We start from the raw sequence: 9956 nt of genomic DNA on the forward strand, positions 1-9956 counted from the left end.
ACTGGATCCTTTTGCTATAAAGGATGTTATAGGAACATTTGGCAAAACTTGAGTAAGGTATGAGGATTAAATGGTAGACATGTATCAATTGTAATTTCCTGATTTTGATGGTCATATTGTAGGTACTTAAGACAATGTCTTTGCAAGAAATACACACTCAAGTGTGAGGGGGCATCAGATCAGCAACTTACACTCAAGTAGTTCCAGAAAAAAAAGTTCTTATTCTGTACATGCAGATTGTTTAATACCATTAGAGTGAGGCCTGTATTCTTCCCTAGTCAGGGGAGATGGGATCCAATTTCTAAACTGCTAAGTGGCCAAAGGTTCAGATGAAGCCCACTTCTACGCAAAAAGCAAAGGCTTGGTGCTCCTAGTGGGGGACATTACATTTCCTCTGTGCCCCTGGGGCTCCCAGTTACCAAGAGGCAAGGAAAAGAGCTACTCATAGTAAGTGGTTAGCCCAAGACAGAGGTTCTCAGCCTTGGCTGCAGTGGAAATCACCTGGAGAGCTTTACTGTTCTGATGCCTGGGTCCCACCCCCAGAGACTGCTTAATGGTCTGGGTGTGATCTGGGCGTTGGGAGTTGTAATCCATCCCCAAGTGATTCTAATGTGCAGCTGAATTTGAGACCCACTAACTTAGGAGGCAGGAGTTAGCCGATCTATTGCTGCAGTAATAAATTATTGCACACTTAGTGGCTTAAAGCAACACAATTATAGTTCTATACAAGTCCAACACTGGTCTCACTGAGCTGAAATCAAGGTGTCAGCGGGGCTGCAGTTCTTTCTGGAGACTAGGGTGGAATCATTTCCTTGCCTTTCTCAGCTTCTAGAGGCTAGCTGCATTCCTTGGCCTGTGGCCCCCTTCTTCCATCTTCAAACCAACATGGCATCTCTCTGACCATTCTTCCAGTCACATCTCCCTCTGACTTCTTCAGCCGCCCTTGTGATTACTGGGCCCACTGGATGACTCAGGATAATCTCCCTATTTTAAGGTCAGCTGATTAGCAACCTTAATTCCCTTTTACTCCGTGACCATTAGGTTCTAGGATTAGGACATGAACATCTTTAGGGGGCTGTTATTCTGCCTACCAGTCTGGAAATGTACTGGAGATTTTTCTTTCTTTAGAGAATTGGTTACAATTTTAAAAAAGACAAAGAAGGGGGGCTTAGAGATGGAGGAGGAGAAGACAGACCAGATTAGTGATGTAGGGGGTCAAAAGCTTACCCTAAGCAGAGTTTTGATTGGAAAGGGAAGCAGTGAAAAAGAAGGAATGCAGGAGGCATTCAGAGCAGAGCACCAGAGCAGCCTTCATGATAAAGTTATTGGGAAACTCACCTGGAACAGCACTGAAGGTGGGAGTGGTATGGGCAGATTAAATAGATGGCTATCTAGGGTGTTCCTCTCCCAAAGGGAAGGGCCTTGAATGGCAGATAAATGCCTGGGCATTTCCTGGAAATGAGAGAATGACAGACAGCAAGGAATGGAGGCAGCAGCTTTGACTCTAAGAGCAGGTAAGGCAAGACTAGGGGAAAGGGCTTTTCTCTTCACCTCTCATCATCAGTTCAAGTGAAAGAGCTAGTTCGAACCAATTTTGTGGAGACAGTAACTAAAGCCACCTCTGTGGCTAATCCCAACACAAAATGCAAAGGTACTAGTTCCATTTTACAAATATTTTTGAGAAGTTAATTGTCCAAGGTGTTAACACGTACAAAGTGGCTGAATTGGATTTTTTTTCTCTTTCCCCCTCAACTCTGTTTGTTTGTTTTTTATTATAGTCAAGTTCAAACACACAAAAGTAGAAACAATGACCCCTCTTGTACCTGGCTACAATGGACCAACTTCTCTCTCCCCCTTCTTCCCACTGTTTTAAAGCTAATCCCAGTCATAGGTCACCTCTAAGAACCTCAGTATGTATCTCTAAAGCATTAAAAAAACCTAATTTCATTAACACATCTAAAATTTAATAAATCCCTAAATATTGCACGTCCAGAGTTCAATTTCTTCTTTTTTTTTACCGTTGGTTTTTCGCATCAAGATCCAAAGTCCCTGCATTGTTCTTGGTTGGTATCTCCCTCATGTCCATTTCACTTGATAGGTTCTACCTTTTTTTTCTCCATGCAATTTATTTGAAGAAACTCGTCATTGGTTTCTGGAATTGTCCCATATTCTAGATTTTGCTGATGGTATCCCCATGAACCATGAACCACTTTAAAGTCTCTGAAACTCTCCTCACAAGGGCACTGTGTTTATAATAATACCGTGAGGACCTACCATCTGCCAGGCTCTTTATGTGTTATTATTACTTCTAACACCTCAGAACGTATTTATCTTTTTTTGGTAGATGTAACCTACCCTCAGAGAGCATGCCCCCAGTGGCAAAGTTAAATGAGGGAGCCACTATTACAAGTCCAGTCAACCTGACACCACACCCACACCTTCCCCATTCCAGGTGGTCCCAATCATTGTATTATAAGATTGTCAATCTCAGTGTACGCAACTGGATGACAAGCCAATATTCACGGATAGCTATTCCCAATATAAGAATCATCCTTGCCTCCCCAAAAATACAGGAAAGAAAGAAGATCAGCCAACTGTGGGAGAAGGAGCCAATGCAATGGCTAGTCTTTACTGGAAAGAAGAAACTTTATAGCACATTTTGAGTAAGTTAGTGCAAAGATTCAGTGGGCCAGCTGGTGGGGCACCAGCTTGTAATGGGCTCCACAGCTAGGGCACCGCTGGGTCTCGCCTTTGTGCAGCCAGAACCAGATGACAGCACTGTTGTCTTCTTCACCTGAAAGGAAAAAGGTGGTTGAAGGTCATCCAGCCTAGAAGGGGAGACTTTCAATATTAATCTCATCCTCAGCCACCTCTGAGACACAAAGTTATGGCTGACATCTTAAGGAATCAGTTCAAGCTCTCCTCACCACTTTTCAGATAAAGAAACTGAGGCCCTAAGTTTACCTGTGAGTAAACTGACCTCATATCAGAGTCACTATAGTTCTAACAGTTCCCCTGCATATGTAGAATCCCAAAGCAGAGTCCATTCTGGTATATATTCCTAATGCCTAAAACGGTCTCTGGCAAAGAGGAAGTACAGTAAATATTTTCTGGATGAGCACTCCTTCATGCTGCATCTCCAATGAGCCAGTATTAAAGACAGTCTATGTCTCTTTACAGTAAGGATGACCTACTCAGGCTAATGAGGCTTGACTGCCAGGACCCTTAGAATAACTCATTTACACACATATCCTCTTTATACACATAAACAAAAGATTTGAAGCAGCTTGTAGACATCCTGTATAGTAGGATATATTAAATAAATGAATAGGGAAACAGTGGTGAGGTACTTACAGATGCAGCCCACTATCCGCTTGTTGGTGATGGAGGGGACTAAATTAGGGTCTTCCTTGGTGCCTGAAGCTGCCTTTGGGGCCAGTATATTGTATGGGTCCTGAAAAGACAAGAATTGAACCGTTATGTCAAATGACCTCTACCCTCTGGAGGCTAGCGGTACTGTTCCCACAAGCCAGGTTTCCTGGATCAAATGCTCCCAGAGAGGAGACTGCTCTGATCCCATCCGTGAGCTCCCAAGAAGACAAAGAAAGAGGTCTCTCCTCACCAATCCCTTCCGTGCAGCCATCAAGACCTCCCGTTCCAGCCCAGTCGCCTGCTCGTCATCAGTAGGAACACCACCTAAAGGAAGATACTGAATTAGGATGTCGTCTGAACTGCTCACGACGGAACACGCACATACATAAACCTTTGCACACAGTTCATAAACTCCTAAAGGCTACCCATACACATTGTCCCCTAAGGACCAGAGTCATGATCCCCAAAAGTGGCAGCACAGGGCATCTTTCTTCCTTCAACCACGGAGGCCAATTTTTCACAACGTTTTTTTCTAAAAGCAGATCAATCAGATTGCTAGTGGGGATCCTCCAACATGAGGTGGGCGCAGATCTGAAGGGCGGCTTAGCCTCCCACATCCCGGTTGCAGTCTCCGGTCCCCAAGGTGACCCGGCACCTCCGTTTAGGATTCTTTCGCAGCAGGGTCAGTTCCGAGGGCGAGCAGAGGCGGCCGGGAATAACAGAGAGACGCCCGCGGGCCCGAGGCACTCGGGGCCGTGGAGCGGTCACCAGGGCTCCGAGGAGCTGAACGGCCAGCCCCGCTTTGCCGCCTCTAGCCCCACCCCGTGAGGGCAACGGCGCCGGTGCTGGCGCGCCCGGCCGGCCGAGTACCTCCAGATGCCATAGAGCGCACGGCGGCGACTCCACGGGGACCGCGGGCCCTCAGGGCCTGCGCGGACAGCGCTACAGCTCCGCGAAGTAACCTTGAAGCCATCACGCCCGCTACAAACAGCACCACTTCCGAGGACGGGCTCCAAAGACGGGCGGGACTTCCGGGGCAGGGCTCTTTGCCTTCGGCGTCACCCTTCCGCTTCCGCCCGCCTGGGAGCCCGCCCCGCTCACGTGACTCCGCCTGCGGCGGCAAAGGCTGCGCATGCTCAGTTCTGCCTCGGTACTTCCGCCGCGCAGCTCCGAGGTCAGAGTAGCTGTCACGGTCTCCCCTGTAGGTTCTTGGGGCTTAGCGCTTTACTAGTGCGGAGATGTGGAGTAAGTCGTTTTGCGTCCCTAGGACTCAGTGACCTCGTCCGTAGAATGGGGTAACCTCACTGGAGTTCCTGTGCGCCTTGCCTGATAGTTGTGCTCAGTAAACGTGGAGCCTGCTGATGGAAGTCTGTAAGCCTGCGTCTGTCGAGAAACTTGCTAGACCCCAAATGATCTAAATTTTGGAGTAGGCTCCTAAAGGCCACTGTGTTAATTTTTACGCTGGTTCATCTGGCAGTGGGTGAGCCACCGCGAACTTGTTCCATTGCCCCAGTCCTTAAGAACTTGGGCAGGACCTACCCGCAGCCTTAGCATCAATTTCCTGTTACAGTTGTGTTGAGGTGATGAGGTCATTACAAGTGAGGTCCAGCCCTGAGGCGGAGCCCGCGATGGGGAGGCAGGTAGGGCCAGATTTAGGACCCCTCCCAGGACGAAGGCCCTTCGTGATGTGGGGGAAGGGGTGGACACACCGGGAAGTTATTAACCAAGGAAGAGGTCAAGGGAGGGGGCAGCGGGAAGGGGAATTGATAATGGGAAAACGGAGTCACAGAGCGTTCTGGGGCCAGAGTTCTCTGTTTAAAACTGAAAACATCTTCCATAGCTCCCCATTGCCCCCAAGCTAAAATATGCAAGCTTCTTAGCAAGGTGAAATTCGAAAGGCTTTGTAAACACTGCCCTCCATCGGTTCCTGGGACTGTATTCACCTTGTCATATAGCCCTGTCACACTCTGGCTGTGTGCAATATCTGTTTCCCTACCAGACAGGAAATCCCTTCAGAGCGGGTATTATGCTCTTTCATCTTTGACTCCTCAGTTCCTTGCAGAGGCCCAGAGATCAAGTAAATTTTAGTAAATTCACTTCTTGGACAGAATATACAGAATCAGTTTTGTAGGGCTTCTCCTGGCTCTGTAGGGTCAATTTGAGGTAAATCGGGGAGGGTTGAAGTCCCAGGTGTTCCCACCTGTCCTGTGCAGGTTATATTTTCAAAAGGACCAGGTGGAACATTCCTACACAGGAGCACGTCTAGTCTTCATGGGTGCCACGTCCACTGAGAAAAAAAATGGTGTTTATTTTGAGGCCAAAATTGTCTTGATCCTCTTTAAAAGTGGGTTTGGCATTGAATGGCTTCCACTGTTACTCCCTTCTCTCTTACCTCCACTGCAATCCCTCAAAATTAAATTGGAAAAAAAAATTTTCCTTAAGTCCTATGAATGTTCCCCAAGAATCTATAGTTGATTTGTACCTGTGGTTAGATGTTGAATGCTGGGAAAAGAAGCATTGGTCCAGAAGACAGGTGTTCTGGGATGGAACCCCACCAGCTAACTTAGCCGGTCACCTTTTCTTTTGGCCACCATCACCTCATCAGTAAAACTCTGATTAGTCTAGATGAGTATTTCCCAAAGTGTATTCCATGGAATCCAGAGAGGGGATGCTCTCAGTAAAAAGGACTCGGTCAAGACACTGTCAACGAAAATAATCCATAACCAATCTATAAATGAAAATTTGGGTGAGTTTCTTCTGAGCTAAAATGTGAGGACTGTGGCCCGGGGCCTTCCTTCCCAAAGGAAGAAAGGGCACCAAAGTAGGGTGTACAGAGTGGTTATATACCCCCAAAGAGGATGTCTCACATAGGACTGAAATGTCCCTTTTACAATAGTCGTGAGACTGCTCTGTCAGCACAGTGATGATGGACACGGTAGGTAGGTCTGCTGTCTCGGTGGACACCGCAAGGTGGCAGGTCTGCTGTCTCAAGCTGGGTGGTCACAGGTGAACTGGGTGGTCAAAGATGAGTGCAGCAATCAGTTCCTAGCCTAGGAAGAGGTGCTTATCCTTAAGGAAATGCCAATGTGGGGGAAGTTGCACTTTTATCTTAAGGGCATTTGTTCTTGCCATAGTAAATGATTAAAGCAGATATACAATGCATGCTTAATGGCCACATCAGGCCCTTTTGGAAAAGCAAAGGCCGAATTAGGTTTACACCAAATGGCTTCCTCACATGCTCCAATATATCCTGTTGCTTGCCATTTCTATTTGTCAACACGGAAATCCTGCATTTGATGACCACCCTCTTGGGAATGTACATTCTAGCATATTAAAGTTTCTGATTAGGGCTGAAGCAGAGAATCCCGTTTAATTTACCTATGGTTTAAGCCAGAGTTTTCCCATCTTAATTGGCCACTCTTTCCCAAGAAATACCTACTAACCCAGCTCTCAGCAGACCAGTGAGAAATTCAGTTCTGATGTTACAATTCCCTGCCACCTGACCATATATGGTTTATTCCAGGCTACAAAATGGTAATAGAGTTTAGGCTTGTTTCTCACTCTCACAGTAGGCTTGCCTAATCATAGGACATTTTTGCAGGTCCTCATTCAGCTCACAAAAACCCTGGGATTGGGGCTGGCCCCGTGGCCGAGTGGTTAAGTTCGTGTGCTCTGCTGCAGGCGGCCCAGTGTTTCGTTGGTTCGAATCCTAGGCGCAGACGTGGCACTGCTCATCAAACCATGCTGAGGCAGCGTTCCACATGCCACAACTAGAAGGACGCACAACGAAGAATATACAACTATGTACTGGGGAGCTTTGGGGAGAAAAAGGAAAAGAAAATAAAATCTTTAAAAAAAAAACAAAAAAAAACCCCTGGGATTATTTAGACTATATGGGAGAGCTCCAATGTGAGGACCAGGCTCCAGGGTATCAGCCCCATCGCCTGCTGTCTCTGCCTCCCACCACCCTCCGCTCACACCCCTGCCCCCAATGCCTCCTTGGGAAATAGTTTGGCTTGGGGAACAGTCTCCCACTCCTGCTCCATCATTGTCTTTGCCAAAACAATAAACTTTTATTGAGCATTATTTTTTACTTTTATAGGATAATTTGTAGTAGTCAAAATAAATGCACATTGTAATAAGTCAAACAACATATATGTGTAAGAAAATTTAACTTAACGATTTTGTGCTTATCCCTTGTTTCCTTTCTCTGTGCCAAGGTTTCGCAACTTTAGCTCTGTTGATGTTTTGGACTGGATGAGTCTTTGCAGTAAATGGGGGTCGCTGTCCTGTGTGCCTTGAAGGATGTTCAGCAACTATGCCAGTAGCACTCCCCAGTGGCGACAACCAAAATTGTCTTTCGCCCTTGCCATGTGTCCCCTAGAGGGCAAAATTGCCCTGATTGAGAATCAGTGCTCCATGCTCATATAAACATATTCAAACAAATGCACATATTTGGGATGTTTCTTAAAAATGTACAGATCTATAAATGAAGATAAAATACAAAAATATGTAACTACTATACAAACTATTAGTAAGTTGCTTTTTTCACTTAAAAATATTTTGTGGATATCACAAATCAATACATAGATCTAATTCATCTTATGTAATTGCTGCATAATGTTCCCTCCTCTGAATGCACTACGATCTACCTGACATTTCCTCTTTGATGAATATTCAGAGTTTCTGGTTTTCTGCCTCAAACAATGGTGCAATGCACGTCTGTGTACGTATAGCCTTATATTCTGGAGCCTTCATTTCTGAGGAATAGGGCCAAAGAATGTGTACATTGAACATTATAACAAATTCTGCCAGGTTGTATACCCAAAAGTTTGGAGCAATTCATGCTCTACCAGCAGGCGTGTGAGTGCCACTCCCTGCCTCCATGCCCTGACCGTTACCGCCTTTTACAAAGTTCCCCCAGGAATGAGTAAAACAGGAGATGCTGTTGCTGTTTGCATTTTCGGTTCCCTGACTTCTAAGGCAGCTGAGCCTCTTTTAGTATGTTTATTGGTCATTTGCATTTCCTTTGCTGCGAACTGCAGAGCTCAACCACTCAGGTGGGCAAGCTCCTTAACGTCTTTTTTGCCTCAGTTCCTTTTCTTTAAAATGGGCATAGCACCACCTCTGGGGCTGTTGTGAGGACTAAAGGTATTAACACTTGTAAAGCACTCAGAACTGTGCCTACCACATTATAAGCACCCAGTTAATGCTGGCTTACAAACTATTTAATATATTCATAGTTGCTTGTGTTTACCTAGAGGAACTCTGGGAGGATGCACAGGAAACTAACACAAGTAGCTACCTCTGTGTATGCACGGGTTGGGGGGACACGACACTGGGCCCCTGAGGGCAGGGGTGGGAGTGAGACTTCACTGCAGACCTCTCATGCTATTTGGGGTGTTTTAACTATGTGAATGGATTACCTATTCAGAAATAAAATAAACAGTTTTTTAAATTGTCTATTCATATTCTTATTTGGGGAGGTTGTTTATCTTCTTGACCTTCAGAGACGCTTTGAATGTTAGGAAGATTATATCCAGTCCTTTCCACGGGCCAAGGCTGGTCACTATTCAAGAGTGAGTAAAACGTGGTTTCTGCATGGAATCTCAAAGTGGAAGGGCAGGAGGTTGTTCTTGATTTGGGCAGAGTTCACACAAGCTTGAAGTAATGTGGTCAAAAAGGGACTTAATCTGCATTTTTGTCACCCGAAGGAGCAGCTGCGACCACAGAGGCCCTGACCACTTAGAAGGTACAAGTCAGGCCAGTTTTTAATTATAACGGGGAGTCGGGGAGATGGTTGCTGAACGCAGGCCTGCCCAGATCCCGCATCAGCTAGGGACAGTCCAGACCCCGAGGGCCCCCTATGGAGACCTGATGAAGATGTGACAAAGTGGCTTAACCTCCGGCAGGCTGCTGGGAGCTGGGACCCTTCCTGCTGAAAAGCCAGGTCAGAACAAACAGAACGTTTTTATACAGATGCCTCAAATCCAAAATGGGTCGCACGGAACAGCTGTCAGCATGGGGCCTGGCCACAGTTGGGGCTGAGGGATCAGAGGAGGTTTCTTAATTAAAGGTTTTCTGTGTATGTGGTTTTTTAAGAAATAAAAGGAGTCTGGTGAGCTGACAGGCAGCACAGGGCACCTCACACAGGAGAAAACATGAATTGCCACCCTTCCCTCCCATGACCCTTTGCTCACCCACTGACCCCCGCTTCCCAATGCCCTGGAGCCCCACTTATTATTCCCGAGAGGAACTTGAGCTCCACCTGGGAAATTCTAGTATTCCTCTCTTCCCCCACACCCACCTCTTCTTTCCCCTATTCCTTCTCCCTCCACCCCCTCCTGCTGGGCCGGCCCCACCCCCCTCCTTCAGGGCCCCTGCCGAACGACGTGGAAGAGGTTAGTAAAAGACTGCTTGCAGAGGGGTGTGCAGGGTTGAGGGAGCCCCAAGGGATGGTGAGGACCAGGGACAGGCACGGTGGGATGCTCTGACCACCCTACTAGCCCCGGTGATATTGGCACCTGGTGAGAGCTGTAGCAGCAAGAGGAGCTGTGCCAGTGCCAGAGCCTTGGTGTGTGTGT

At 46.8% G+C, this 9956-nt stretch overlaps 1 protein-coding gene across 1 annotated transcript; it reads right to left on the reverse strand.

Annotated features, from left to right (window-relative positions):
- Positions 1 to 2595: 2595 nt before the first annotated feature.
- Positions 2596 to 4399, reverse strand: LOC124239018 (cytochrome c oxidase subunit 5B, mitochondrial). The gene is made up of 4 exons (XM_046660340.1): positions 4243 to 4399; positions 3623 to 3696; positions 3355 to 3454; positions 2596 to 2794 (listed from the first exon to the last, which is right to left on the reverse strand). Exons 1-4 carry the CDS (start codon positions 4343 to 4345, stop codon positions 2682 to 2684), a joined length of 390 nt encoding a protein of 129 aa, XP_046516296.1. The 5' UTR covers positions 4346 to 4399; the 3' UTR covers positions 2596 to 2681.
- Between the last annotated feature and the right edge of the window lie 5557 nt (positions 4400 to 9956).

Source organism: Equus quagga, chromosome 5 (genome assembly GCF_021613505.1).
Source record: "Equus quagga isolate Etosha38 chromosome 5, UCLA_HA_Equagga_1.0, whole genome shotgun sequence".
Taxonomy (NCBI): domain Eukaryota; kingdom Metazoa; phylum Chordata; class Mammalia; order Perissodactyla; family Equidae; genus Equus; species Equus quagga.